General features: G+C 42.4%; 2 protein-coding genes across 9 annotated transcripts; both read right to left on the bottom strand.

Annotated features, from left to right (window-relative positions):
• Nucleotides 1-192: 192 nt before the first annotated feature.
• LOC136423018 (ectodysplasin-A-like) lies at nt 193-9,229 on the bottom strand. Of its 3 annotated transcripts, none has more exons than XM_066411005.1 (10): nt 8,079-9,229; nt 7,234-7,312; nt 6,841-6,888; nt 5,610-5,654; nt 3,592-3,786; nt 3,029-3,142; nt 2,605-2,714; nt 1,931-2,073; nt 997-1,090; nt 193-721 (listed from the first exon to the last, which is right to left on the bottom strand). In XM_066411005.1, exons 1-10 carry the CDS (start codon nt 8,448-8,450, stop codon nt 605-607), a joined length of 1,317 nt encoding a protein of 438 aa, XP_066267102.1. In that variant the 5' UTR covers nt 8,451-9,229; the 3' UTR covers nt 193-604. The 3 variants fall into 3 exon arrangements, with proteins under 3 accessions (XP_066267102.1, XP_066267104.1, XP_066267105.1); XM_066411007.1 differs by having other exon boundaries at nt 7,234-7,309; XM_066411008.1 differs by lacking the exon at nt 5,610-5,654 and having other exon boundaries at nt 194-721; nt 8,079-9,228.
• A 4,890-nt stretch (nt 9,230-14,119) lies between these two features.
• Nucleotides 14,120-24,366, bottom strand: LOC136423011 (uncharacterized). Of its 6 annotated transcripts, none has more exons than XM_066410989.1 (10): nt 23,475-24,331; nt 22,685-22,805; nt 22,468-22,494; nt 22,182-22,217; nt 20,789-20,887; nt 20,234-20,271; nt 19,800-19,860; nt 19,166-19,198; nt 18,505-18,614; nt 14,120-14,381 (listed from the first exon to the last, which is right to left on the bottom strand). In XM_066410989.1, exons 1-10 carry the CDS (start codon nt 23,871-23,873, stop codon nt 14,136-14,138), a joined length of 1,170 nt encoding a protein of 389 aa, XP_066267086.1. In that variant the 5' UTR covers nt 23,874-24,331; the 3' UTR covers nt 14,120-14,135. The 6 variants fall into 6 exon arrangements, with proteins under 6 accessions (XP_066267086.1, XP_066267092.1, XP_066267090.1 ...); XM_066410990.1 differs by having other exon boundaries at nt 14,249-14,805; nt 23,475-24,334; XM_066410992.1 differs by lacking the exon at nt 14,120-14,381 and adding an exon at nt 14,688-15,381 and having other exon boundaries at nt 23,475-24,357.
• Nucleotides 24,367-24,899: the final 533 nt, after the last annotated feature.

Here is a 24,899-nt window from a genome sequence, read left to right as displayed (position 1 = left end):
TCATTAAAATTGCTACCCTTTTACCTCCGTGTTTTCAAAGCTAACCGGACTATAAAAAAGTCGTTTCTCTAAGCAAGGAGGTTAAATACATATACCTCCTTGCTCTGAGTTAGATACTCTCCAAGTAGAGCATGGGTTTCGGCTGGTTTTTGACGTGTTTTTAGGCGTTTTTATCGGGCTTTCTACTTTGTCATTTTTTTTCTCTCGCCACAAAAAAAAGATGACAAAGTAGAAAGCCCGACAAAAACGCCTAAGAAAAGGTCAAAAACCAGCCGAAACCCATGCTCTGCTTGGAGAGTATGAGTTAGACACATTGCCTGTGCCATATTGGATCCATCCCCCCACCACCACAGTGGTGGTGGCTATCTAAATTTAGAGGATGCGACGTCACTCGGACATACCCTATGTGTGAACAACAGCTCTGCATGGAAGGGGGGGGGGGGCGAGATACGACTTTTTGTCGAAGAATTTTCAGTCAGACTGACAGAACTAACCACTCACATGGATCTACGGTGACCTTTGTTGTCATAAGACAGTTCTATTTTCTACGACACTTCCACGATTGTCCTACGACTGTCGTAAGACGAATGTGACCTTCGTGACGTCACTTGAACGGTTCTTCCCCGTCATCCCCCGGTGGGGCCGGTGCCAGAAACATTGCCCCGAAAAACGACAGCTCTCTCGCCACGACGTAATCATGGCGACGGGTCAGTGGCTCGACCTGAAGGGGTTAACATGTTGTTACCGACATGGAAATCGTGAGGTATAGTTTTCACGTGTCTACGTGTGTCTGTTCGTGTGTCTGTTCGTGAGTGTGTGTGTGTATGTGTGTGTGTATGTGTGTTCGTGTGTGTGTGTGCATGTGTGTGTCTATTTTAACCTATCTACAACGTATTTGTATTCAGTTACAATTCAAGCCCATGTTTACCATTCATCATACCTTAAACGAACCATGTCTTCGTTATAATTCATTCCTTAAGATGACAGTGCCCTCACCTGTATCCTGTCGTGCACCCAGAGTTCGAACACCCCTCCGTGGTACCTGCTCTCCTGATCACTGATGGGGGTTCCGTTGGAGTCTAGCTCAGCTCTGAGAAGCAGCGAATATTGAGAAGGGTTAATATCAGCTTCACAGAAATGTTTATAAAAAGTATGTTATCTATCCTAGTTCTGAAGTAAACCCACGACACAAAACAAGAAATCGAAGATCTACATGCGATACCTCCATCAAATATTAAGCGTTTTGTGAATTTCTTATTCTAATCATTATTATTGTGAATTTCTGTCTAATGCATTTTCCTGCCTATGCAACTTTGGACCCGGGCCATGGCCAAGCCAACCTAACCATCCTGGGGGCCCGGGGACCAACTTCGGACAAGCCAAGCCAACTTTCCCATGTTGCCAATCTCAGTTTGCATTGTCTTCGGTAAAACACCCTGTCACTCTACAATATTCAAATAACTACAAATTTTCACCAAGATAAAAAATCAACAAACACACAGACCAAAAACAATATATAAAATACTGTTAGTTTTAGCGCAAATTGAGCGTTCCCAAACTTTGTTTCCAAAGTTGCGGGTTTCAACGGCAAATCATGTTAGACAACTTTGTAACGAAAAATAGTGCTAAAACAGCCACTTATAGGCCCACTGTAAATGCAGAAATGTTCGCGGGGTTTTAATTTCGCGGTAGGGAGAAGATGGTGTACGCCAAAAATAGTTGCTCAAGAAGATGGAGTGTTCGCGGTGGTTTTGAGTTCGCGTTTTGTGTTCGCGGTGGTTTTGAGTTCGCGTGACCATCAGTCACAGAATGGAATGGCTTTTAGCGGTGGGTTTTAAGTTCGAGGTAAAAGTTCACCGCGAAAACCGCGAACATAAAACCAACGCGAATATTTCTGCATTTACATTAGTTTGAGCATTGCAGGCCTTACTTGACAGTGTGCATGCTCTCCATGAGTGTAGTCGGTTCTTCACAGTCGCCATGTTCCCGGTAACACGCGGTCCGAACCGTGCGGTGTCCGACATACGGGTTATGGGAGTCGTTCCGACTGCCTGGATGGTAGTAGTACGTCATCTAGCGGACAAAGACAGCACTGCACCATTACCTCCGTTTGTGAATTTTCTTATCACTGAATCAAGGCTTACCTGCCCGCGGAAGATTTGGATAGGACTTAAGGCAAGGCTTGGCAAATCTGTAAATTTTTAAAATCAAGATTCCTTGGCAATCTCCGTTCGCATGCAATACACAAGTTTCTCAAGCAACTGGATACGTTTATGATAATGTAATGAAAATATTTGTGATGCTTGGCTAAATCTGAAAATTTTCAAAATGAAGATCCCCTAGCAATCTCCTTTCGTATGCAACACAAAAATTACTCAAGCAACTGGATAGGTTTTTATAATGTAATGAAAATATCCGTATTGAATATCTCATTACTCACATGTATCCTTTCGTATAGTTGCGGAACTGCATTTCAAATATTTTGGTAAGAGATGATGCAATAGTCAGACTATGGATGGATAGATTTATTTTGAGACTCAAGCGGAAGGGGTGTAAGTTTGGGCCCCCTAGCAGCTTTCGTTGGAACCACATGTCCCTCCTCACCTGACTGTAGACATAGTAGGTTCCCGAAACCGTGATGTGGATATACTTGTCTTCTGGGAACGAGAAGTAGTTGTGGGTCTGGGGAGGGGAGTTGTCGTTCCACCGGAACACTGGTGAGAGACCAGAATGATACCTGTCGTTACCATATTGTTTGCAACAAAGCATCGTAATGTTGAATTCAGAATCAACATTCAGATTAGAGTAGACACACGCTATGCCGTTCTACTTTATACATTCCATACTCCTTTTCATGTTACTCTTAACCCACGGGCAGGAATTTGCAATAAAGCTATGAATATTGTTTTCAAGGATTGGTGGTCTGCCTTAGTTGTCTTCCCTACAACACTACAACTAGATCCTTTTCTTCCCGAACAGATTAATCGTTTCATTGCCAGGAAAGTGTGGGGGAAGTTAAGCTGCTTACCTGGGTCGTCCATTGTGAAATGGTGGTGCTGGTTCCCGCTGTGCTGTAAGGTCACGTGAGCCGACTGGAAATGGTGGTCCTGATGGTGGTGTGACGTCACGCCTGGCGGACTGTCTACGGAGGACACGTAATAAAAAGCCACACTTAATGTTATCCTGATTGTCTTTGAATATAGGGGCGAAATACCCATTTTTTAGAATATGAAGACCAACAGCAACTACAGCAAAAACTTTCTGCAAAACGCCAGAAAAAGCAATAGAAAAGATGTGTCTGTCAGGGATAGTGCAGCTAACTTCTTGCCTGGAGGCCTGCGGTTTTATCGCTTTTGTCTGGTCCTTCTGATAGCTCCTTTAACAGGGGACAAAAGCTACCAAGACTGGCATCCAGGGTAGCTATAACTTTTCAGACAATTGTCAATTGACAATTGCAATGTCAATGATAGCAAAAAAAACTTGCATGTAACAGAACACCGATAGACACAAGAGGATGATCGTCAGTTCAGGCCAAATACAGGTGAATCACTTGACTCAGGTAAGTATACAGGTAAGAACACAGGTACGCACCGGCCATAGTTCTTGCCCGAGTGTCCCCTCCACACGAGCACTTCCCCGGGGGCCCGGGCGGGCCCCGTAGGCCCCGCAGGCCCGAGACGCCCGGCAATCCGGGAGGACCCTGCGGGCCGGGAACGAGAGCGGAGGGACCATTGGAACCGGGAACGAGAACGGTGGGCCCGGACATACGGTTGGCGCCTGGAGCACCTGTTGTGACAAGACAAAAAGTGATTGAATAAAGTCATACTAAATTCAGTACGTGCATATTGTTTCAACGCGAGCCGTAGCAAAGCCGCATTGCACTACCACTAGCTACTTGAAAAAGCATCATGCTTCATCTCAAATGAGGAAACGAACGAAATTGTTTCACCTCAAAGGAGAGAAGCATTGATTTTGGCATGTCTGTGTTTGTATCTGTCTGTCTGTCTGTCTGTCTGTGTTTCTGACTTTGTGTGAAGGGGTAGGGTCTGCCATCTCTGATTGCCTTGTTAGAACGTTGGGTGCAGGTGTTTTGTGTTGCTCCACAGCCTGAGCTCTAAAAAGTATGATGTGACGGTCAAGCGACGATGCAGTACCATGAGAAATCGCCCTGGGGCGTTCGTTACCTACGACTCCCGCTGCCATTTTCGTTACGCGTACCGTATGCGCATAATAGCATACGTCCGCGACTCCAGCTTTTTCGGAATTTTACATATTGTCTTTTTCCTTTCAATCCAATGGACGTCATTCCGAACTCCAACAAAATAAATCTAACGACAGCAATGAGCAACATATTAGTTCAGTATTGCATACACGTCTTGCGTACGTTTTTTTTGGTGTCTAGATCTAGCTAAAGAAGTGACCGTCTGTCACTAAGTAGTTTCTTACTTCAGAATAACACAGAGACGAAATTCAGAAAAAATCACCATCTAAGTTCTGCTGACGTTTCGAAACGACACGATTTTGTCTCAGCAAAAGGACACTCTTGGCAGCAAAGTAGTCTTGAGTTCCTCTTTTTACCCGGCATTGTAAACATCACCAGACAAGTACAAAAGATAGCTTAACCCATTCGTGGCCTCTTTTCCGATTTGACGCCGCACAGACGATATTGTTTCCTGTTTTTGTCCTGTTGCTTTTTCCTGTTTGACTTTGACTTTCGTTTTCGTTCTCCCCTTTTCAATCAGTTCACCTGTGTCCACACCTGACCCTTACCGTGAAAACACCTGACATTGCACCTGAGTTTCCAAGTAATTCGAGTGTCAAACGGTGTTTAGTTACCACAACAACTTTAAGATTATTCAGATGTACAAAGTTGCCTACCAACGTCAGCGGCACATAACAACATTTCCTTGGGACAAGTTTACACCATCGCACATCTGTAGCTGTCTTTATTGTTGACCTATGTAAAGACTTATAAAAGTGCAAAGTACATTTCTAGTTCAGTTTTCTTTCTCTTAAGACGATTGTCCATTGAAAGATGGCAAGTTCCTTAATGATGGAAAAGAAAACTAACAGTGGCAAGCTCGATATTATTTCAAGCGTAACTTTCTGTTGCTTTAGAAAGAATGTTATTATTAGTAGCTGACATGTGCAGAACTAGATGTAACCCCAGTTCGGACAGTAAGTTTATGGTCCGAACATAAAACTTGCAATTCTAGAAAATGAGAGGGTAATTAAGAACCAATGCTGGCAGTTATAAACACCAACTATCATCGTCGGTTCGTTGCTATGTTTTTTTCTTCAGCCAAAGCACAGACAGGGATAGCTTCGAGCGCAATGTTGGTAGGAGAGCGAGGACCATGCAGTTGTAAAGAAGCGCGGATTAGCACAGATCGGCAGATATTTGGAATTATTAAAATCAATCGCAGACATTTCAACAATTTCCTTATATTTCCTTATACCTTATATTTTGCCCAAACTAAGTGGTAATCAAACACTAAAAGGTGCAAGCGTTTACATTTGAGATGTCCTTTGATTAATATCCGAATTCAGATAATGATCAGATCTCATAGCAGCTTTGCGGTAATATAGCTTTATAATCAGGGACTTACAGCCAGGAGCTGTGGGGTCTTTTCGACATTTCTTCCTCCCCTTCCCTGTGAGAGTTGTGAGTGGATAGAAAGGTACCGGTGTTAGTATGGTGCATGTTGTCAGTACTGCCGAGTATGTTACTAGAAAGCTGCACGTCTTAATTGTGTGCCGCGGTCGCATCTCAAATTAAAGTCGTATTTAGATTTTCAGCCAGGCGTGACAGGACCTACTCTCCAAGCAGATGTTGTTGGGGAAAATTGTGTTCTTCTTATCATATGCCCGTTTTTTTGTGTTGGGGAGTGCTGACAAAAACGGGGCATATGACAAGAAGGTCACAATTTTCCCCAACAACGTCTGCTTGGAGAGCAACAGAACCTGCTGTAAACAACTTAATTATCAGGGACATGCAGCCGGGGGCTCTGGGATCTTTTCGACACTTCTTCCTCTAGCCTCGTTGGCAGGCTCGCATGTTGGGCACATGTTTTGTGTATCATGTGATGTTTTCTGCTTGTGTGACAGTTCTGATTGTACTCGGTTCTTGTACAGTGGCGGCTGTCAGAAGCTAGGTACAATCTTGAAGAACTGGCATATTAGCATAAAAGAAGACATAGTATGCTTCGAACTTGTAAGCCCAACTTGTAAGCCTGCGAAGGAGGCTATTTCCCTGGAGGCATTGGTATTGAGAAGGGAAAAGACAAGATAAAAGGCAACTTAAGGGGTTTCAAAGTCGAGTTTACTCTCAAGGGACTAAGGAAAAATGGTTGTTGAGGACAGGTTGGGGTTAACTATGTAAAACTGGACCGTCGTGTTAATGTGGCTTGTGACTGGTGGTTGCTCGACCAGGTTTGGCTGTATTTGTCGTAAGGTTTTTGTCGAAGATATTACAGAACTGACTGTCGACAATAAAAATTGTCTACCACGACCATTCCATTCACAAGACAGCTGAATGTTGTACGACACGTCTACGACTATCGCAATAATGCCTTTAATTTGCTGTCGTACACCTGTACATGTCGCACGACGAATATGATCAGGCCCATACAAACAAACGTAACCGCCCTCTTTAGACTAACTTGAAATCACAGAAAGTATGAAATGTATGTTAACTATGCAAATGCAATATCATCAGTATGGAGCGAGTGAGTGCAACTTTACAACAAGTAAGCTATTGTATAAATCATGTCCACATCGGAAGTAGAGCTGTTTACACAACACTGTGTAAAGGAAGCTCCCGTGTTTGTGTTTTTTTACCTCGTCTTGTTTTCCGCTTCTGTGCCACACGAGGGTCAGCATGCGGGGCTATTGGAGAAACAAAATTATCCATGAACTGTGACATTGACCGTAGTATATTCCGATTTTGTTGAAACTATGGGGCAAAAATGCTCTGGAAAGTAAAATGCTCTGGGCAGCATAGTTGAGGACGCAGGATGTTGATGTCACAGGAGAAGACACTATAGCACTAAATACAAATGTTGTAGAAAATTTATGAAAAATGGCAAATATGTGTCAAAAACAATAATTCCAGCCTTGCAAAATTACAAAGTCCATTTTTTTGTCCTGGCCATTTGCAGTTCAACTTTAATTCAGAAGGAGACTCGTATGTTGGTTTGTTTCTTCCTTCATGAAGGAAATTCATAAACGTACCTGCGAAAACTTGTCTTCTATGTCTCAGCGATGCAGGCCTTGCATCGAAGACATCCGTAGCTTTTGACCCTGCTTTCTGCTGAAAAAATGATATCAGTATCAGTGCCGACACAAGTTATCATGGATGCTATTTTACCCAGTTTAAGTCCGTTATCTTGGCGGTCGCTGGAGTAGTCTTGGCAGACTAATTACGCCGCTATAGGGAGAATATTTGCCAGGAGAGTTTAACCACCACAGGGTTTCATTGCAGGCGCAGTCCGAGTGTGAAATGTTAACCTTCCCGTGGATTGACTCTCCTGAAAGCTCAATTATTTCATTGAATTTTTTTTGCCGAATTCTACGATCCATACCGCCGTAGGTAGGCCTGTTGGAGGCTAGGTAGCGACGCTGAGAATAGGACCGAAACTGAGCAAGGCAGGCTGGGCTGCAGTGGCAGTGGGCATATGCGTGATCATTGAACAAGGCACACCGAGAGGTCCCAGATTATGAACCCGTGCGTGTTTTATGACTGTCAAGGTGATCTAATTTGGTCTTCTCAAACGGTCAAACCACCATGCCCGCGGCAGGCAATATCAATGTATTAAGTGACCATGTTCCTATCCATACACTGGAAAAGAGGCTATCTCGCTGGGTTTTTTTTAAGGCGGTATGCGCTATATGTATGTATTCTCTTGACGACTCGTTCCAAATGTCACCTGCCCCCAGGAAAATGTCACAAAAGATCCCCGTATCAATAAAACAAAAGGCTGGCTATTCAGTTACATGCATACGAGAAGTGTGAGATTCTCAAAGAATGATATCCCGCATATTGTGTAAGTCTATATGGTCGCTATTTCTACGCTTACCTGGCGCAAAGATGCGTCCTGGTTTCTTCCTGATGTCGCCTTGCCAGGTACGACGTCTTGGCGCATTCCCTGCTGTTGTACAAGTGTCTGCACCAACCCGCTGAGGTGCTCGATTTTGTCCTGACTGTCTCTGACCGTCTGTTCCAACCGCACGCACCGCAGGTACAGCGCGCAGAGCCCCGCCGCAAGCAGCGCGACGACCACCACAACACCGCACACGTGCCGCCACAACAACACCCCCGCCCCCGCCCGTCTCCTCGGCCCGGGAATCCCCTTGGAGGGGGTGTCCCCGCATTGCTGCGGGTTCGCAGGGAATCCCTCGCGGTGGGCGGGCCGCGGACTCGAGTAGAGGATCGCGAAACTTTGCTCCATGTTGGCGCGAACGTTGCCGAAACTCTCGCTCAGTCCCTAGAAGTTTCTCAGGCGGACCGCCGCACAGCGCCCTTTATATGGAACGCCATCTTGTTGACATGGGTTTCGGTCCCCGGGCGACTTTTTCCCGCGCCCGGACCTAGCACAGGTACCAAAGTGTCGCCCCTTTCAGCTGTCAATCATTCCTGACCTTTTTACCTCAGTACACATCAACGACATGATTGACATGACCCCCCTCCCCACCCTCACTGAGCCTTCTCAGTTGTCACGTGACGATTTTTTCGTGGAAGACCGAAAATAAGAAGGGGCCTAACATTAGGTGGCAGCGTACAACGCACAGGTAGCGCAGTCTTCATTAAGCAACCTTAAAACACTTTAAAACACTTATTACGCGCACATGGAACAAAACCAAAACGTACTCAGGTGAGTTTACGATGCACACCTGTACTGACAACCTTCTTAAACGCTGCCCAAGAAACCTTAAGGTATGAGACGGATTCTCGTCAACAGGTGTCACCACGGAGGTTTGTGTTGACGGCGGTTTAAACCGCAGACGGCGTGACTTCTAATACTCCCTGATCCACGAAGACCCCTAACAGTCGTGCCTGACTACACGTTAAGTACGTGTGAAACAGCGTTTAACAACAAGCGTATGATCCACCCAGTGTTGTAAAATAAGGCTATACGTGTCAGGTATTCAGGGGCCCTGCACATGTAGTGTCAATGCCCTGGGTTCTATTATATAAAGGTCTCGCCTGGACAAACAAGCAAAAGCTATGCAGACGGTACATGTAACCCAACCGCCGAAACCAAGGTGATCAACAACGACTCGTCCCTTATTTTAGGCTCTGACATTTGAAAGCAAAGTCTATCTGAGACGAATCGCTTGTGTTGGTGTGGGCTGTGCTGCAATGTCTGCTTGTCCGACTTTCTATGTTTTGCTTATTGTAAAAAGCCTTGTTATTTTTTTCCTCACACATATATCTACATCATTCTTATGTGCCCATATCCTTTCAAATCCTATCCCTTAGAAAGAAATCTAAAGTTCAGGGTACCGGTAGGTCTGCATATTGCATGTTTCTCTATAATCTCATACGTACAAAACTATGCCAGTGTCATTTTAATATACACGTACACAAAAGCACACTCGTGTTCCAACCCACCCACCCCATGCATACGAAATGAGCGAGTCGGTGCCGTGAGTTGACGACTCCAGTAAATGGCAATCATAAATGCATCCAACAACCTGTCTTTTATTAGAGGGTTTAACGTTACAATTTATAAACATCATCTTGAGGCCACGCATTTGTCACACACTTATATGTACACATGTGCAACACACCTGGGTGTACACACCTGCAGCACAGATGGACAGGTATGTGTATGTTCATGCAGGTGTCACAGGGGTAAAGTATCGCTTGGACGTGCTCGTGTGTGTATGTGCGTGTGTATGTATGTACGTACACGTTGGGTTGTCATGAAGTCTGCCATATCTTGATGGAAATCTATTGTGTCGAGGGGGTGAGTTGTTGTTTTCGTCTGTACGTGTGTCCGGCTGACGTAAAGGGGGTGAGGTCTTACTTCCATATCTCATTGTCTTCTCTTACTGAGATAGACGACAAGAAAGTTCTATATGTCACTATGATGTTTCATATATCATCCATGCTGCAAATGGGAACACATTCAATATCAGGCAGTCTTAACTTATGTCAGCCACCATGTGTTATCAAGGGCTAAACATCTGGTCCAACTTGATGTCCTAAGGAAAAGCTATAATGAAACAATTGTTCAAACGAGGAAGTCAAATTGGCTCATCATATTTGTGAGGTGGGCTGGGCTCCACATTCACAGGCAAGACCTAAACCTTACCACTAGACGGTGATCTCTGAGCGACCGTGCAACGACCAAAATTGGATTTGTGAGACCCTTGATTTCGAAAATTGGAATATGATACAAAATATAAAAGATTTACATTTATATCAAACACAGAACGGTAACGTAAAACAGTCGTTCTTTGTCTATGAAAGTTGAGAAATCTCAGTGGTCGCAGCCACCAGTGGAAAAGGGGTGTTACCAACCGTTGGCGCATTCTTCAGCACGTAATTTAACACACCTTGATGTGTACGTGTCGTTGTAAGGTACCTGGCACGTCGGCCCACCCATAAAATGATTGACAGCCGTCTGAAGATGCAGAAACACCAGATTGGGTCTGAATGACGCCATCTTGGATCAAAAAGCCTCCACGTCTTCCCAACTGATAAGATAATCTTGATTTTCTCAGTACCCAGGGATATTTCAAAACAGTAAGACCCTTGAAAACATCTGTAAAACAAAAAAAAAGGGTGATATTACGCAATAGCTACCTGATGTGTAATAGACACATGTCTGTCACTACATTAAAAGTATCAGCTTAAATCTAAGTTTCGTCTACTAAAAGCTTTTTGGGTCCCTTACTGTGTCCATTTCCAAGAACCATTCAGTGCTTAAGATTGCTAAGTATCAAGTTTGAGGTTTCGGTCACGATTTAAGTGTTAGAAGTCATATCACTGCTTGCTTTTTGCAGGCTGCATGTTGATGTATTGAAACAGTCTAGTCAGACAAATCTGAAGTCAGTAAGGTTAGCCACTGACCGAACTTCTAACGTTTGACCGAAACCGCGGACGACAGATATCTGAGAAGGAACGACCAACGGCTTCCTAGAATTTCTAGTTTCGAATACAACTTCCTCTTGAGTCCGTGCCACTTGATGCTAATCATGTTGTGCCCTGCAAGGGAGGAGAGAGCGACTATCACAACTGACAACGTACAGGTTTGCTTATATACTTCTTACAACTATATTATACTTCATATTTGTAATCAAAATATAAATGTCAAACGTCTCTAAACGTAACAAGCAGTTTCTAGTTACCTCACAATCGAATCTATCTACTGCGTCAAAGTCGTTTCATTTTCAGTTTACACCTATATCATTTTTAGTATGATCATCTAGTAGGCAGGTAGGCATCGAAAGAGAGGTTTTCATATGACTTGCTATGATCATGAAGTTATGATGTGGGTTTAATAGCTGTTTTCGTAGAGTGATACGTGTAGTGCCATTGTACATTTTGTGCACATCTTACGTATTGTTACCTTCAAAGTTCACAAATATATCGGACTGTACAAGAGTCGCATGTATTCGCTCATGCTGTGGCTGTGTTGTGTTCAATTATCTAATTCTGCACGTACATGTAAAGGAACGTTTTTATGTACCTACCTTGTACACGTTTCTTGTGTCATATCTAGTACAGCCAAAGTTATGCGTCACTCCCAACGAATTCACCAATCTCTCCTGGTCCTCTCAGGTCTTCGGACAAGCCTTCTTGCATTTGATACACATTTAAAAACTCCCAGCTTTTCCTCTCCTTTTCCAAGCCATATACACGTAACGTTACATGCTTGTGCTTCAAAGATACCTGAAGAAAGAGGGAAAGAACATGACATAGTGTCATTAACTGAGGAGGTTCCCAATAGAGCCTCTTTGCATGATACTGACACATGTACATACAGTATGTGAGATATCCGTGTTCAAATGTGAAAGTCCATGCTGTTGCTTATATGCTTCAATCTAAGTCTCTTAATCGTATGATATCGTTCTCTTGAGGTCTAGTTATCAGTCTTCAAGTTCGATATACGTAGTTATTACCACATCGATTGAACTTAGAAAATTAAAGCGATGTGTCGTGTTCGTGTGTAAGTTAGGAACGGTGGAGTGTATAAATCTGTACGTGGGCGCAGACCCACACAATCTCATGTGCACTGTGTCGGTACTCGAAAGTATGGCTAAATGATCCATCCATCCATCCATCCATCCATCCATCCATCCATCCATCAATTCAACCATTTTCCTGGAGACTGAGCACAGGAATGATACTATGACTTTGGGCAGCGTTAACACATTGTTTTATTGTGCCAATTCACGTACGCTATATACAACATCTGCAAGGCGCTGACTACAGGTCACATTTAAAGTCTGTGCGGCGCACATAAAGCCTTAGTACTGGCCAGTGTTCCCTGTGGATGATTTTGTGAAACAACAACCGTTAGTAACAGTGTGGCTTTATCAACGTCAAACAAACAAACAAACAAGCAACATAGCAGTAAACGACATATGTTCCTGATAGACTGCCGCAAAACGTGAACTAAACCGTAACCATTCTTCGCCTTACTCCATTCTGAACAAGATGCAGTATGGTTCAAGCACAAAATCGTACAATAACAATGGGGCAAAAACGTTAGTACAGTAACTACAACGTTTATTCTCTTATTGAAGAAAACAGAAGCAAACGGCTTCAAAGTCAGCACTAACAGAACTAGAACAAAACTAGTAAGTAAGTAACATTGCAACGTCATAGCGTCTCTTTACAATAACACATGGCAGTGTTGTTAGCTGGCCGTTTAGATATCACAAACCCAACAGTTTAACTGTACTATTACTCTTTATAAACATACATGTGTGTCAGACGGAATACATGGCAGTGAAGAAGCTGGCCAAATCATATGTTAAAATTCAAACAAGACATAAAAACCATTTCCTATACATACAGAGATTTCCTATAAGTACATGTACATGTGCAAATGTATGTATGCAACAGTACCTGATACATTGCATTATAAGTACAGCAATGCTACAAACACTTGGCAGTGGGTTTGCTGGCCAAATTACACGTTAAGAACAAGAAAAAGGCTTGAAAACAAAAGCTATTTCCTATACATTATACATACATCTATTAGAGAGACTTCCTTTAAGTAAATGTGCAAATGTATATGCAACAGCACTATACAATGCATTATAAGTACAGTAAGGTTACAAACACTTGGCAGTGGGTATGCTGGCCAAATTAAACGTTTGAAAAACGAGACTTAAGCTTAAAAAAATATTTCATATACAGAGGTTATCTTAAAGTACATGTGAAATAGTATAAATGCATCACCATACTTTGCAGGTACTGAGCTATGCTACATACCCATGGCAGTGGGGTTGCTGGCCAAATTACACTTTAAAACAAGACTTAAACATAAAAACAAGGATTGAACACGAACACTATTTCCTATCATACAAGAGTTCTCTATATAAGTACATGTATGTATGTACCGGTATGCAACAGCATCATACTGTATACACATATAGCAATGCTATATACACATGGCAGTGGGTATAGCTTTTTGCACAGAGAATATCATAGACATGTCTTAGGGAAAGACTTCTCAAAATCTCCATATATTTGCTATTTACAGCATGGTAATATATATGAATTTCCACAATCGTACATAAACACTCTTAAATGACTACATTGACAAAGGTACAAGCATTTATAAACATGTAGAAAGAATTTAGTGCTTCTTAACAAATTTCCAACAGTGTACAATCAAAAACCAAGTCGTGGATAACTAATATAAACATGATGATCTTGTGGTGCCATGAATAACAAATTAGAGGTGGACATGCCTTTATTCCAACAAAATTTGCAAGGGCAGAAAGATGCAGTTTGCTGGAGAAAAGGTTCAGATACAGATACTTTAGAATGTTCAAATTCACGAACTTCCCGCCTCCCCCAAAAAAGCTCTGATATCAACTTTAAATGGCAAAGCTATTACAAAGCTCTTTTCTTATTTTTTCCCTCTAATTCTAACAATGTCTACAACCCTTTACACCCCACCTAGCTTAAACATGCCAAAGTAGGTTCTATCAGAATGCCAGTCTATCACAGTGTCATCATACAGCACATACACATATACCCTGTCCCCGGCCTGTATCTGCCTTACCCCTGCCACATACCCAGTGTTGAAGGGGTACTGACTCGAGGCTGTCGCGAAGGTGCACCGCAAGAAACTCACTCCGTTGTTGATCCTTACAGCATGACCCACAAGGGCGATAGGGGCCTTATACAACACCTAAGCAGGAAACATTTAAAACACACAATTGGATGGCATCTCTCTTTCAAATTAAAGCCATTTTAACCTTCTCCCTGCTGCCTAACTCTGTAACCAATAGAGAATGGGGTGCCAAACGGCTACTTCAGTGTGCTAAAGGTTAAACTCTTGCTACCTATTAGATTTGGTGTTCTTTTTCTGGTCACGTTCCTCTGAATTTGAACATCCCAAAGTACGACCTGTCTGCGTGCATGTCAACGACAGTGTTTGGGTACAGAGAAGTGATGTAAACCCTGTCTCCAGACTGCATCTTTCTCACGCCAGAGACATAGCCTGTGTCGTAGTTAAGATCGGGGGAAGGGGTCGCGCCTCTGTAGTGGAGGAAACTGAGTCCGTTGACTTTCACATAGTGGCCGACAAACGCTGACTGATCATAGAACAACACCTGTACAAATACATAAACGAGAGAAAAGAAACTGTCACAATAACTGATGGACTTTCCTCTTGTCTAGACCCCCTTTTCCACTAGACAGTGATCGCTGAGTGACTGTGGAGCAACCAAAATTCCATTTTTGCGTGCCTCTTGATTTTATGATATATGATCCAAAAGTATGATTTTCAGAACAACAAAACACACAAAAAGTTAAAAATTTTGTAATTTGTTTTATGAAAATTGTTGAGAAATCAAACATTTGGTTGCTCATTGGTGGCTTAGCATCACAGCCTCTAGTTGAAAGGGGGTTTAACATTCTAAAACTGTTCTTGATCTTCTAAAGACCATCTAACTACTAATCTTAAACATCCCAAAGTAGGTGCTGTCCGGGTGCATATCGATGACGCGGTTCGGATACGCGATCTTCACGTAGACCGTGTCTCCTGCCTGGAGGCGTGTCGCCGCGGCAGCGTACCCCGTGTTGTACTTCAGCTCGGGGGAGACGGTGGTCGCCGTGCAGCGCAAGAAACTCGCCGCGTTGACCATGACATAGTGGCCCATGAAGGCAGAGGCGTCGTAATACAACACCTGGGTAAAGGTAGCAAAGCAAGAAACTGAAATACTAAAGAGCCACCTTCCGGAAAAGATACTTGTGATGACACTTCTTCTTCCTGTAAGTGCTCAACTGCTGGTTAAGAACCTTATTCATTCACTGCTACCATTAGCTTGTCCTCCAATAATAGCAAAGCAAGAAACTGGAATACTACTAGTGCCACCTTCTGGAAAAGATACTTGTGATGACACTTCTTCTTGCTGTATGGCAGATTCACAGTCCACGATTTCAGTTCAGTCATTGGTGGAACCTATTTCATACATGTACACTACAACTACATAAGAGTATTCAGCAAAGCAAGAAACTGAAATACTACTAGTGCCACCTTCTGCATGGGGCCAACTACTTGCGATGACATCTCTTGCTCCTGTACCACAGTTCACATTTTGAGCTCAACTGCTGAAATAACCTAATTTATACACTACTACCATCATGATACTGGCTGCTTAGCTTGTTCTCAAATAGCAAAGCAAGAAACTGAAATACCACCTTCTGGGGCAAGCTATTTGAGACAACACATCTTCTTGTTGTGCTACAGTCAGCAAAGCTTTCAGCTTAGTCACTGCTTACCTTAACAGAATAAACCCGAGTTCATACACTTCAACTATATAAACCGGTTAACTTGTCTTCTAATTAAGTAAACTGTACATGAGGGAAGCCGTGACCTTTGCTTTGCAACTGCACACCTGGACAAATGTAACGGCAAATAATGTGTAAATAGCATAATGACAATGGCCACTATACATTTGAAAAGACCCTGACAATTTGGTCCTCCTTACTTAACCTTCTCCCTGCTATGGTTGCTGATTGTCACCAAATTTCTATTGGTTATGGGGACTCAAGCAGCAGGGAGAAAGTTAAGGCTGTATCTCTGTAAATTGTGACAGAAATAAAGACACCACATCATAGAGTATACAGATCTCTCTGAAGCTATGTGCAATTTGTAATGTTGAAATGTTCACAGTTGTTAAACATGACGCACTTGAAATATTGGTGAATGGCTTCCCAAATCTATAGTGACCAATGTTAGATGACTTATATAGTTTTTTCCCAGCTGTTCAGTCCTGGTTTGTACTTTGACTTTGGGCTCCAAACAACATAACAAACCTCTCACGTCTGACATTGTTGTTCTGTCAATCACATGACACCGTGCAACATGACCTTTGGCAATCCCATAATACTCATTGATTAGTCAGAATGTCAAAGGTCACATCGCCAGTGTGGTGGCAGACAGTTTTACTTTCAAAGTAACATTATACAGTAACATTGTTACTTTCGTTGGAATAAACACAAAGTTGGGAACATCAGTCTTGTTTGGGGATATCATTGAGTGATTATCAAGACCTTACAGGTATGCCATCATATCCTTGTGAATGACTATCCAACTTATTGGTACAGTAGACAATATACCCCCCTCCCTCCATATTTTTGTAGCACTAATATGTTTAGCAGGGGTTTCATTTTCAAAGACCAGGCATGTTCAGCCCATGAAATCAAGATCTTTTTGCTTTACAATAAAATGACGGCCAATTTTGCCAACTTTTCAACAAAACCAACAACTTCCCTGCTGTACTTCTAAAAATGAAACCCCAACTTTATTTTTGCACACTTGGCTCAAGAAAAGAAAGACAGACAGAAACAAGATTCAGGTATGGATGTTAGAGGCTCTGTAGCTTGATTATCCCCAGGTAAGTTGTCTCAGCTTGAAGTTCGATCACTCTGTCGGGATTTAGCGTCTTCACCCAGACAGAGCTCCCAGCATTCACCCGTCTCACCGCGCCCATGTAGCACGTGTTATAGCGGTTGTCAGGGGCAACCGTGCTCTCGGAGCAGCGAAGGAACTCGTCGGCGCCCACCATGACCTTGTGACCCATCATGAGCGAGGGGTCATAGTACATGACCTATAAGTGAAAGAGAGGGGGAGGGGGGTGCACAAAAGTAGGAAATTCAAGGAAGATTCGCTTTTTTTTCAAAGCAAGCAACCAACATTACACCAGAATTATGTTAAATCGTTGACTAACAAGTGAAAAGGCAGTGTATTAGTGTATTAGGGTGGGCAATTCAATGGTTCACATTCAGCACTCAAGCTATTAGCTGCAGTGTTTAGTCTGAAACATGCGGAAATGTGCTGTTAGATTCTAAGTCTGTATATAAATGTCTACATTCAACAATGATTAGTTTGTGCAATCCTGGCTATGATAAGATATATATACAGTGTATCTACTAGTAGAATTGCACAAACAGTCATTGGGATACACTGTGAGGTTTGAGTTATTCTGTAAGATGCTAGATTGTCCATTTAAGTAAGAAATTTAAAAGAGTTAGACAAGAGGAGGGGGAAATTTCTATGAACTGTCTGAGCTATAACTGGTGGATAAGTCAAGGTGGATGCATGATTGTTAACCCGGTCTAGTGTGCCCTGAAATGTGTATGAACCATGCAGGCAAAACTGAAAATGAAACTTGTAACAAAATGATAATGATTAGTTAATAGACTATAACAAAGTCAGTAACAATGAACTGGAAAGAAGGCAAACTATCAGTACATGTTGCTACAGCTAAAACATGTTAGATTATGTAGGGGGAGGTTTTTTGGGAAGTGACAGATGCATAGTTATTGGTACTTTTACTATGATGAGTACATGTATCTGTTACTATATGCCACAGGTAAATTGTCAGATATGCACTACAAAGTATTCATTCACAGACATCAATGATAAAATATATCATCAGAGGTTTAGCTAATACTAACACATGAAAGCCAGTAATACATCAAAGAAAGTATAACAAGCTTTGAAATCTGATACTTGAATTTCCAGAATATTCTGTATAGTGTACAAAAGTACTGTACAAAGATATCTAGGTCTACTTGTGTACCCACAGTGTACCCACAGTCAACGATTTTCGCCGTGAACTTAAAACCACCAGGAAAAACCATTCCATTGTATGACTGTAGCGCTTCTACTGTTTCAAACGTGAACTCAAAACCACCGCGAACACTCCATTTTCTCCCTACCGCGAAATTAAATCGCGCAAACATTTCTGGATTTACAGTATTTCGAGCCCTGCACACCTGAAGGAACCTTAACCAGTTCTCACCTGGCTGTAGATGAAGTAGTATCCGTCCTCGTGCACTTCTATCTCCCCGTTCGCGTGCAGCGTGTAGCCGCCGGTGTTCACAGCCTGCTGCCAATACTGCAGCTTCCCAGCTGTAACAACCAATAAAAACAAACAAGTCAGGCTTGCATAAAGATAAAATCAAGTTCAACTAAAATGGAGCTCTAACAATACTCTTAGGGATGTTAAGCTGGCGGCAACCAATATTCAAGTGCAATGATGTCTTCCTATAGATATTTTGGCTGGTGTCTCAGATATTTTGGAAATACCCACTAGTAGACTGTATTTGTTTATAGTGCTGTATTTGTTTTAGAGCTGAAAACTTATTAAATCCATTGCCAAAGCTGTGATTTTCAAAGTTTGATGCTATGCAAATAAGACTCAATGAAGCTACTTGATTGTTATGTCATAGGTTATACTTAATGATTATATGTACATTGTATACTATGTGCACATCATGAAATCAACCCTCACATAGTATGTATTTCTTTGTATGTAACGTATATTATAATAAGAATCAATAATAGTTTACAGAAGAAGTGCAATATTGTTGTGAATGACAAGTTAGTGATTTGAGTTGATCATTCAGTGTACGCTTTTGATCCACAAGCTTCAGCATCTGCATCTACAGAAATATGCTTACTTTCATCCAGTCTGACCTCTCCTTTGTTTTGTCCTACAGTTAAGAAAACAAAAGAAAAAGAACTAAAGACAGTAAATTTGAACAACAAAAACAACAAGTAAAACTTGACCATTCTATAACCATCTCCCCTTTACAAGCAGGCAATTGCTCCCAATTTGAAACAGTTAAGCCACAAATCTTCAGCTTTTTGATTTAAGATAACCTTCCTGGAGAGCCAGACTGAATGAAACATACATTAAGTCCCTACGTCCTTTACTTCTGTCAAAATGTAGCAGTTAAGAGGTGCAGTCTGCACATGCAAATGTAACATGTAATGTGAATATGTCAGACTGATGCAGGGCTGTCTCCAGCTTTGAAATTTTTTCCGTCATACTCCTTGTTTGGGGGCCAATGTTTTGAATTTTTGTTGTTAGATTCGTCATTTCAAGCTAACGAAGATACATTTTTCATCGATCTCATGTCATAAAGTTCAAACAAGCAAGTTCCAGTCCCGGGACGGAGGGACAGGTCCTGGAGACAGCCCTGGGCTGAGTGGTTGTTAAACTATTGTTAGTTGTTTTGTGTACCTAAGAAGACTCTACTCTACTCTACTCTACTTTATTCTACACATATCTATCTGGCCTCCAGTACTTACTTGCCCCAGCAGAAATGGCAGAGTCTACTGCACCTTGCACATGGATAACTGAAGAGGATGTCTGTAAAAAAATAATATGGCAAACATCACAATGTGTCATTTCTAAATACCAACATGGATAAATTTTGGTTCTTTTAAAACATTAGGTTGCTAATAAAACCTATAATCCTTAAAAAATCAAGCATATTAGCCAACATATAGCCTCGTTATATAATTAATGACAGTGGACCTTTTGCATGCCAATTGTGGTTGTGTTCTATCTATTGTTTTCTAACATGGACTTCCAAGCATATGGCATTTTAAACAGTACAGAATGCTTGTTTCTGTTTTATTTCTTTACGATTAAGAGTTTAAGGAAACTAGGATTTTAAGGTAATTCAATTACAGTAGACACAAGATTATCTGAAGTACATCAGTCAGGTACATGTACTTACATCTGTCTTGGGCACTGTGCCTGGTTCACCCCTCGCCCCTGTAAACATACACAGGGTAAAGGATCAGCATGTGACAGCTAGAGTTATTGTGTTGAAGTTGTGGAAAAACACATTGATTCTATAATATAATTGATCCAAGCTACAGACAAGTCATAACAAAGAATTGTTATTACTCCTCAATAGCTTTCACAATCAAAACAAAACTAATGGAAACCAAACAGGCACAGTATGCTCAACCTCTGTATATCTACATACGTCGTAAATGTATGTACTACTATGTATGTATATGTATACACCCTGTATGTATGTACCCTGTCCCCCAGGGTCAAAGATTGATGCTATCATCAAGGAGTAAAACTACTGCATTTTGTTATTCTGATCAAAGATTGTTACAGTGCTAAGATGGTGCAGTACAGCATATCTTATCAGTATATATATCAATGATGACCATATTGTACACACTGTCTTAAATTCTTGTCATTGTCATGTTATCTTCAGTTACAGAAAATCTAAGGCATGGATTTGTAGTAAATATATCAGTAATGGAAATACTACCTGGTGGCCCAGCCTCTCCTTTAGCCCCCTCCGGACCAACAGGTCCAGCTGGGCCCGCCTCACCAGGTAAACCGGGAGCACCAGGAATGCCAGGGGTACCTGGAAATAACAAGGGAGACATTTTTATGTGTTTGTTGTTAAGAGATTCGTTATGCATGGATACAAGATTTTTCTGCTGCTTATACTAGAGAAGGGGTACAAGCTTTCTCATACTACCACTTGTAGTATTGTAATCAGTGTAAACCATCAAGCCATGACATCTATTTGCAGGCACGTCTAACTGTTGTGAGTAGAGGAACAACAGACGATAAACCGGATAGTGAGTAAGTCAGTGAGTGAGTGTGTTTGTGAGTGACAGTGTGAGTGAGAGTGAGTGTGTTTGTTAGTGAGTGAGTGAGTGAGTAGGACACACAAGAGTGACAATGATGGACAGCCTTAAGCAAGTAAGCAGCAGCGAGTGAGTGGATCAGTCAGTTCGTCCGTGACATTGTGCATTTACATTGTGTATCTCCAGATAGAAATAGTGTGCACGCTTTTGAAATGACGGAAGCTCTTCAACAATTGAAAGGGAATACACAGCACAGCTTTTAAAGGCAAACTGTTGTATAGGAAAGGCACACACACTGTTACCCTGTGTCCCTAATTGGGAATACATTGTAATTTAAGTCCCCATTTTATGTGAAAGGGAAAAACATTGCTCACAATGTATCTATTTTCAGCTATGAATAAAGGCATGTAATGAGGTTCTATCTGGAGGACCACACAGTCTGTCTATACCTTTAGACTACATCATTGCCTCCAACAGGGAGACCTACTTTGTTGCCCACCCAACAGTAAAGGCTTGACTGAGTATGTACAGAGACAGTCTTACACAATACTTGGACATAGCAACATATATATGCTGCGTTGTTATGCAGGATTAGGTTGGAATTTTCTGGTGCAAAATCATTTTCTGTTGCTAGGGTAGTTAGTATTGGATTGTACCATTTGGAGAAATCTGTGAAGAATGGCTTGATTGTTTTTTGTTTTTTTTCAAACAGAAATAGAATCTCTCCATAAAGATTACAATAATCTGGAAAATGTAAAATTTGGAGAGATGATTAAAGAAGACTAAGGAGGCTAAAGAACTCCTTGGAAAGACAGAAATGGTTGGGATTTTCTTAATGCCAGCCCTCAAGACATTCTGTATTGGCATCACCCTTGGCAATGTGTAAACATTGAAGTTTGATTGGAAGCTGCTGGATTCTTATGAAGACTGTAACCCCCTATTGCAAAATGGACTCATCCATTTCAGCCAATTCTTGCAGCTTGCAAGGGATGTACCATTGCAAAGATGGGGGATGCAAAAATCAAAAGAAGTAGACACATATAAGCGGTACCAAGAAAATGGTACCTGGTAAGCCTCTGCGGCCACGCCTTCCAGTTTTCCCTGGCAACCAAAGAACACAAAAACTCAGTCCTCAACAAAAGAGCCAACATATTTTCATCACCACTTTTTCCATATTAATAGTTGAAATTAGTACAAACACTAAATGAAATTAGTACAAACACTAAAACACATACCAGATTTCAAAATAATCCATGTAATAAGGTGAAAATAACATCTTGTTTAATGATAATTAAAAATTCAAGTTAATACAAAAGTAAGAGGGTTTTGTGAAAACTGAAAAGACCTTTACCTGTGTCTCCCTTGGGACCTGGTGGACCTAGAAAAGAAATGGTACAATCCAATTAAACACACACATTTAGTTTGGTTTTCAGAGTGTCAACTTCATGCTGTGACACGGTCACACCACTCGTAAAAGTCATTTCAAAATGAGGGGACGAAAACACAACGTTGAAATAGCTTGCAAAACGGGGGTCAAAGACTTAACGAAGCCTTAAAGTTAACGTTACCTGGGCAGCCTTTCTTACATCGCCGGTTTTTCTTCTTCCTTTCAGACCTCTCTGCGGGCGGCTCAACGTCTTCAGCCGATCTCCGGACCAGACTCTTTATCATCTCATCCTCATCTTCTTCCTTCAAATAAATAAATCAAGTTGGAAATCTTAACCCTTTGTAGATCCAGACTCGGTCTTTTATCCCATGCATTTGCGGTTATGAATCCTACTAGTGGCAAAGAATAGCAATACTTCACTGGTAACCACAAAAGCGAATATTTACGCTAAGAAACACGGAGCGTTGAAAGTATAATTGATGTCCTTGACACGTCTGGTTTTCTCCTAAAACTTCGTTCCGAAACTTCGCCCAAAAAAGTTTCGTTCCTAGAACAAGGTTTCGGTGCCGACTTAAAACGCTTTGAGCAGCATTGGGCCCGACATTGCAACGCGAAGGGGCGTGTCAGAGGGGATTTTACTTAACATGCCAGCGACATTAAGGTAAGAAATACATCTTTTCCTTTCACTACTTTGCAAATGTAGGTTCTGTTCTTTATCAGAGACCTTTCAGCTAGACTAACTGTGCTGCTAAACATGTCTAGCGGATTATGTAAATAACGTTCCATCTGGGCGCAGTGGGACAGGGCTTCACTTTTACATGTTCCAAATGTCACATGGCTGTTCCCTCCATTACTTTGTAATCCTCTGTCTACAACGGAGAAGAGGTTTTATGCTGCAGGTTTAGTATGTGTAGTGCTCTCGAATGAGACAAAGTTCACGTTAAAAGTAAACATGAACGTTCAAAGCTTACCTCAGCATCTCGGTCCGGCTGTTCTTCGTTGTCTGTCGACATCACTTCGAAAACGATGTGTTCGACTTCGCCGTTCCCGCGCGGAAGATCCCAAGAGGCCGCCACGTCGGGCGCCGGGCCGGAGAAGGGACCGGTCGGGGCGGCAGGCGGGGTGCAGCCGCGGCGAACCTCCGCGAGCTGCCGGTCGAAGTCGTGCTTGACGTACACGACGTACACGGTGGCGCAGGCGACCCACAGGAGCGAGAAAATGGCGATGGAGGCGCCGAAAACGGCGAGTTTCTGCGCGGCATGGGCGCAGCGGCAAGGCGAGCTGTGCGGGTCGGCCATCCCGACTGAAGTGTCCGACTGGTCCGAACACCTCTCAGGCTTTCTCGCCACCACGACTTGAGCTACGGTCATTGCAAAACTGGTAGACTAGGCAAGGCAAAAGAGCTGGCACCCTACACCATATGCCAACTTCGACCAGTGGGGACCGTAAGTTTTGGGACGGTGAAATGTCACCGCGAGGAGTTGGTAGTTGTTGTGTTTTGATTATGCACGAGTTTCTGGCGGGAGACCAAGTGACCCGTGTAGCCACGCCCACTCGCCGACCTCTCACACGTCAATCAAAACTTTTCTGGAGCGTGATTGGCCAGGAGGCTTAAGTTTTCTGGGAACGCCTCTGAAGGCCCAACAAAAGAGTTTCCAAACTCCTCCCCTGGTGCAGGGTAGCTTTTGCAGCAGAGAGGTGTTGATGTAGCCAATCGTTGCAAAGTGTCGACCAGCTTTCATGTCAACAAATGACATTCAATTAAGATTCCGGACAGGGAACTTTGACCTGTTGCATCAGGTCTCTTCTTGGCACATAAGAGGGAAAAGCAAGTCTTGTCTTCTTTTATGGCCATCTTTTATGAAGTACGAAGTCTTGAAAGCATTTTTGCAAATTCATGGCGAAAAATAAAAGCTGCACCCAACAGCTAGTTCTGAACAGTTGGCAAGGAACCACAGAAGAATAGCTAGCAGAAATGTCAAGCTAATTGTGGATCCAAATAAGTCAAATCAAGGTTCTGACGACTCAAGATGGTTCGTTACATGATCTGTGTTGCCAAGGATATTATATCGAATTAATAGTATGGGCAAGACACCGGTGGCATGCACCTAAGGAACCAAACAAACCCGAGGAAAGGAACCCTGAACTGTTACTGGAACATTTGAGTAGTCTTTTCCCTTCATTCAATTGCACATTTTTTGTTTCCAGAACACTTTGTACAGCATCTTTTGCTTTGCACCGTATCTGCCTTGACTGGCAATTGTCAGTAGTATATTTATGTATCACAGACATTACCCCCCTGAGGGCGTCTACCGACTGTCTGGGTTTTGGATAGTAAACGTCTGCCATACAGCTACACAACTAAGCAAGCTTTTTGCTGGTCGGTAACCATCGGG

Source organism: Branchiostoma lanceolatum, chromosome 17 (genome assembly GCF_035083965.1).
Source record: "Branchiostoma lanceolatum isolate klBraLanc5 chromosome 17, klBraLanc5.hap2, whole genome shotgun sequence".
Taxonomy (NCBI): Eukaryota; Metazoa; Chordata; class Leptocardii; order Amphioxiformes; family Branchiostomatidae; genus Branchiostoma; species Branchiostoma lanceolatum.
Note: the sequence above shows the minus strand (reverse complement) of the source record. Positions and strands in the feature narration are given on the sequence as shown.